This window comes from Sinocyclocheilus anshuiensis, unplaced genomic scaffold (genome assembly GCF_001515605.1).
Source record: "Sinocyclocheilus anshuiensis isolate Anshui unplaced genomic scaffold, SAMN03320099.WGS_v1.1 scaffold14, whole genome shotgun sequence".
NCBI lineage: Eukaryota > Metazoa > Chordata > Actinopteri > Cypriniformes > Cyprinidae > Sinocyclocheilus > Sinocyclocheilus anshuiensis.
Window position 1 is genome coordinate 200,990 of NW_015544139.1, and position 6,000 is coordinate 206,989.

The 6,000-nt window shown below is 38.1% G+C and overlaps 1 protein-coding gene across 1 annotated transcript in view; it reads right to left on the reverse strand.

The window, feature by feature from the left end:
* LOC107695011 (attractin-like) overlaps positions 1-6,000 on the reverse strand; it is a 61,996-nt gene that overhangs the window by 35,174 nt on the left and 20,822 nt on the right. Inside the window, exons 7-11 of the mRNA XM_016494772.1 lie at positions 4,193-4,361; positions 4,000-4,090; positions 3,593-3,842; positions 2,324-2,507; positions 1,931-2,085 (exon numbers count right to left, since the gene is read on the reverse strand). Coding sequence (XP_016350258.1) covers positions 1,931-2,085; positions 2,324-2,507; positions 3,593-3,842; positions 4,000-4,090; positions 4,193-4,361 — 849 coding nt within the window. The remainder of the gene's footprint in view (positions 1-1,930; positions 2,086-2,323; positions 2,508-3,592; positions 3,843-3,999; positions 4,091-4,192; positions 4,362-6,000) is intronic.

The window sequence follows — 6,000 nt, forward strand, 5'->3', positions numbered from 1 at the left end:
GAAAAAAAATTAACTTAAATGATTTTAGCAAATGGCTGCAATATAACAAAGAGTGAAAAATTTAAGGGGGTCTGAATACTTTCCGTACCCACTGTATATCATATTTTACCTCTAATACACTACTATGAGGTAAAAAATTATATAAATACTGTTCGGTTTCTGGCACAAACCGATCGTTTCGTGTCTTAGGACATCAATGTGTCGTCACGAGCCACAGGGTTTAATTTGGATTTGTCTGTGCATGTTTTTTTTTTTACTCTCATAGATTTTGTTACCATTGCCATGCATTATACGACTGATAGACTGCAACGGCTGGAGTTAAAAATCATCATATGTGTTCTACTGAAGAAAAAGTCACCTACATCTTGGATGCCCTGGGGGTAAGTAGATAAACATCAAATTTTCATTTTTGGGTGAACTATTCCTTTAATATTGAATCATCTCTTTCTTTAGATGTTAAATAGAAGGAGTTAGTGGCTAATCTAACAGGAGTAAGAGAAGCATGAAGAGAAATTATAGCTATTAGTGCAGTACAGTATGTGTGACAAGTCACTGCCCCCTGCTGGCAAACTTTCTGACCAATCGAAATCAGCATCCTGGTGTGGGCCAGTATAATTGAGTTCAGCTCGTAAGGACAGAGCAATTACCCTCAGGGTCGAGAAAGGCCTCTACTTAATTACAGATTACCACAGTGCTAGCCTGAAACTCAAAAGAGAAGTTGGCAAGGGAAGAACAAGAGGAAGAAATTATAATGATGAATAAGCAAACGCAGACACTTCTGATAAGTTTGCAGCTTCCTGTGTATTATACAGGCAATACAAACTCCTCAAAGCCGCTCGGAATTTCAACCCATGCATCATATTCTCACATTCAAGAGCCGCCGTATTCAAGTGCTCGTAGTGCATCTATTCTGACATCATACTCATAGCATCCCTCATTATCTAAATTAAAAGCGAGATAATAGCACCAGACAGGCATGTCTCCAATCCCTGGAGATTACAAAACTCAAATGTGTCACTCATAAAATAATGGCTTCAAGATCACGCATCCTTCTGCAAGAAGCCCCCCTGATGAGTGTATTTCGGTCTCTAATGGCTTGCTGCTACACGCACAGAAATTCAATTATGGTTTCTGTGTGAGTGTCTCTTCTGCTGTTCAATATTGTGAAAGACAGATATTATATACATATGATGCCATACGAGAGAGGATGCAGTAAGTGAGCGAATTAGAATGTAAAATGTTCTTAAAGGTAGGCGAATGACAGTTTAAGAAAAATCTCACTACATAACCATTCAATACAGTTATTTTGCTGGAAAGTGAATTACATTCTTTACGTCCGATTTTAAAAACTTGTTGGAAGCAATAAAAAAGTATTACAAACGAATAGGTTTAAAAGGCCTGTTCATGCTAAGACGTTGGGCCATATAATTAATTGCTCTTCACTATTGTTTAGCATTATAGATTATTCATGAGCGGCAGCAAATTTTATGTACCAGCAGCTGATCTGGATTTTACCTAGGCAGAGGTAAAATCCAGAATTGGCTCTCTGGTCTCTGCACTCTTATAATTGGTGCTGGAAATACAAAATCTGAATGGCTGTTTCTGCTTTTCTATAAGCGCCATCTATTGTAAGAAATTGAATCTGCATTTTTTTTATTGAACTCACCTGCTGGGTTTTTTTGTGTTTTTTTTACACAATAATCTGAACAGACAAATCGCATGCGAAAATCGGACAAACAAATGTGTTGCTGTGAATAGGTCTTTACAGTCACATTATCTTCAAAAAATAAGACTCGAGAGTACAACCTCCTAATTTTGAATGGATAAGTCACATTATTGTATATATAGTTAGGCCGCCCAGTCATACACAGATGTACGGAGTACATGTGGTTTGAACATTCAGGTGACAAAGACGGTGTCTGGTACTCACCTATGCTGTATGTTATGAAGTCTGAGGAGAAGCATTTCGCCCCATGGCTCATTGAGGTGTCGTTGTGCGTGTTCCCTCCAAACACCAACATGTTCCCGCCAACAATCACCGCCGTGTGGAGGTAACGGAAAAAACCACTGTCCCTCAGAATCAACCTACAGATTAATCAGAGACATCATTAGCAGGAAACCCAGAGAAAGCAAAAAAAGACTATGTTCATAGCAGCATGCTAGCATAACAAGTACTACTGTTGTAGTGTTTTTTTTTTTTTTACACAATATTGGATTAAAAAAAGCTAACTAAGCAGGCTCTCCATTTTAAGCCTAGCCTTAAAATTATGAAGTCAAAAAGTAATCAGTATTAAATTAAATTGTGTAATGCTGCTCAACGCACCACATTCTCTTGTCCACATCATAGCGGTACAAGTCCCCGGCCAGGCCGTATTTATTGGCACTGAAAGCTTTATAGCCTCCATGGATGTAGATGGAGCGGGTTTGAGGATCATACACACTGCTGTGCCCATAGCCACCCTGAACCAGCGCCCCACGAGTCTCTAAAACACTCCATGTGTTCTTTACTGCAAAGGGAAGAGTGAAAAGTACAGGATGAGAGATAGTGAAGAAAGAAACACAACTAGTCCTTCTAAAAAAAAAAATAGTTACACATATTTTTGATTTTGCTCTTCCATTACAACGCTAGAGGGCAGTAGAGTAAACAATTCCTGCAAACAGACCAGAACAGGGATAATTGCCACATGAGGAAGAACTACATTAAGGTTTTGAGACAAGAGTCTAATTGAGTAAATGCTTGTTTTCCCTAGCAGGGGTTTTGTATGCTGATTTCAAACCACACTGGCATCCAGAAATCAAAGTGAAAACCAGCCCCAGTCTCCTCTCTCTCTCCATCACAAATGACAGCAACAATCAATCATGAAAACAACTGCACTTTTTTTTTTCCAACTGCAAAACATTTTACACAATTGAAAACTAATATCAAAAAGGGCCTCATTTTAATTTTGTGATGAATGACAAGTCTCTGCGGTACCTAGAGGTCTGATTCATCAGACAGAAACTGGGTCACAACTGTTCACTGTGACTTTCAGTCAGTGATGGCACTCAATATTCTGAAAAGGATTAGGGTGCTTTCACATAGGATGAATTCTTCCTTTCAAACAGCTAGGCTGAATGGAACAGTACACAGGTGTCCTGAGGCCTGCTTTTAAAAGATGCTTTTTTTGTTTTTAAAAATGACATTTAAAAATAACATATTGTGCATGACGCAAGATGCTGAAAAGAAAAACATGTGGTGTAGCAGCCATGTATATGACCGGAGAAGAGTAATTAAATCAAATATTTATTTTGATATACAGTATGATATTTTTTTGTCCCATCTGTAGCTATGGTTTGTTATCACTGTCAATCATCACATTTTCAGATTCAATCCCACATTTAAATACAGCTGTCAATTTTTGAAAGCAGCCAAACAATCCCTTTGACGCTGTCATATTTCATAAGGGTGAAATTGGTTTAACTAAGTTAAACTTTTAATGTTATTGCAATATTCACACTATTCCCTAATATTATAACGTCAGTAAAATTATGGCGATAATATTCAAGGTATCGGCCAGCTGTTGAGCATTTGACACTACTGTGCGCTACTCACCAATGTTGTACTGCTGCACTTGGCTGATGTATCCGTAAAGAGGGCAGTGTCCGAAGATGACCAGTATGACGGGCTCTGATCTGTCGGGATGGAGCTGGACAGTGTGTGCAGAATGGCCCACGACGGCATACTGTTCTTTAGCACGTGGATTCAGCAGAACCCACGACTGGTTCCATGTGTGGAACACCCAGAGTTCTGATGTCACGTTTCCTGTGGAGTCAATCTTCCCACCGTACATATAGATTTTATCCTGTACGCATGCACACAAAGACAAATTACTTATGAAATCACAAGTTTTAGAGAAACAGGTCTCAGTTCAGTGTATGTAGGGAATAAATACATCAGACTGTAATAAAGACATTTGAGTTGATGAACACTATTAAACAACCTGTCATCGATTGACAAACCTCATGCAGGGAGAGAGAATGACCGTAGCGTCCAGTTACAGAGTTGACGGACCGGTTTAAAGACATCCAGCTTTGAGAGGAGATGTTGAACCTGAGGAATAGACAAAAAGAGTAAAGGAGAAAGTAAAGCTGTGAGCCTGTAATGTTATTATGCTCCAGTGCGTTTTGGTTAAGTATGTGTGTGTGTACTCACGCAGTCACCATCTGGTAGTGTGTGTAGTTAAACATATGTCCACCTATCACCCACATCACGTCTTCATGAACCACAGCCTTATGGGACGCCCGCACCAAGCCATGCCCGTTGTATTCCTCACGTGTCCAGAAGGAAACATTTGCTGGTACAGTTATTGAGCAGTCCAGGCCTAAAATACACACACACACACATGCTGTCATTAGGGCAGGGTGAGAAAATAATATACTGTACAATTTGAAAGTTTGAGGTGTTTTTTTTTTTAAGCAACTATTACATACATGCACACATACACACACACACACATATATATATAGCTACTAGTTAGTTGGAAACTCACAATTATGAAACCTCAGTCTTGTGACGTAATATATAAAGAGTCAAAATGGCCACAGCCTCAACAGTTATAAGTAGTAAGGAGGAACACATTTGTGTTTCATATGCCATTTTTACTGTAGCTGATGCTACCTGGTGCACTTTTCTTAATATTTCAAGGTCATCATAGGTCTATTTTGATGTTGTAAGTGTTGCCATAGAAGCAAATAATTACTGAGTCTGAGGCAGTGTGCACAAATAACTGGGTGTTTCTTCAACGATGGGCATTTTAACCCTGCCAACTAGAACACATGCATACATACATGCATACATGCATACATGAATACATACATACATACATACAATTTGTGAACAAGCCAGAGGGGGGGATGTTTTGACGTTTTGATTTTTATTTTCCTTGAAAATATATCACAAATCACAGTGGAGCTATAGATATATAAAATATATATAATCTATATAAAATTTTTTTGGGCAGCAGTAACAAACATTTTTACAATAAATATGATTTAACCTTGAGATTAGATGGCTTCGATATCTGACCACTATTTATGATAACACTTGGTTACAATGACACTAATAGTTCTTATTTCTGCCAGGAATGCAAAATCAGTCGGGAGTTAATGATATTCTATTTTGAATAGGATAACGAGACACAAACCTGTACATATTCGTTTGCTTCCATTTAATTTTGATCAGTGCTTCGCTACACAACATACAAACTTTTACTTCAAAAGTGCGCACATTATGTATTCACACGATTACCTCACATTTCTTTAAACAGACTACAGAACCAGAATTACTTAATGACTCGCAGAAAGACGATTCTCTGCCACTCCATCAGTCAATATTGCGTGATCATAATTCCCACATTATGGTGACGGTAAACTTCTACGTTCTGTCTCATAATACATTTATGTGTCGGTTTATTATATACATTATCTGCATTAGGTCACAGTAGATTGAATTTTGAGCAAAAAACATTGTGTATTAATCTCAAACTGTCACTCAGTCTGAAATAGACTGACTTTCTGAAAAGCCCTGCATTGATTGAGGCGTGTGAACACACGGTCTCTATTAAGCGGGAGCGCTGACAGTTGAAGTCCATTTCTGATTTTATTGTTGTTTGTATTGTCATGGTGCAGTTTTTTTACTTGCATTTTATATGCTCTTTTGGTGGTTGGTGTTGTAGCATCACCCAGGGGAATTTTTTTTATCCGGGGATAAAAATAATTCAGCAGGGGCAGGGATTCATAGACCAGAAGAGGGAAATCCCCCCCATCCCCTCCTACAAATCACACCCTGTGTGTATGTATGTATGTATGTATGTATATATATGTGTATATATGTGTATATATATGTGTGTGTATATATGTATATATATGTGTGTGTATATATGTATATACATGTGTGTGGGTATATATGTGTGTGTGTGTATATGTGTATATATGTGTGTGTGTGTGTATATGTGTATATAT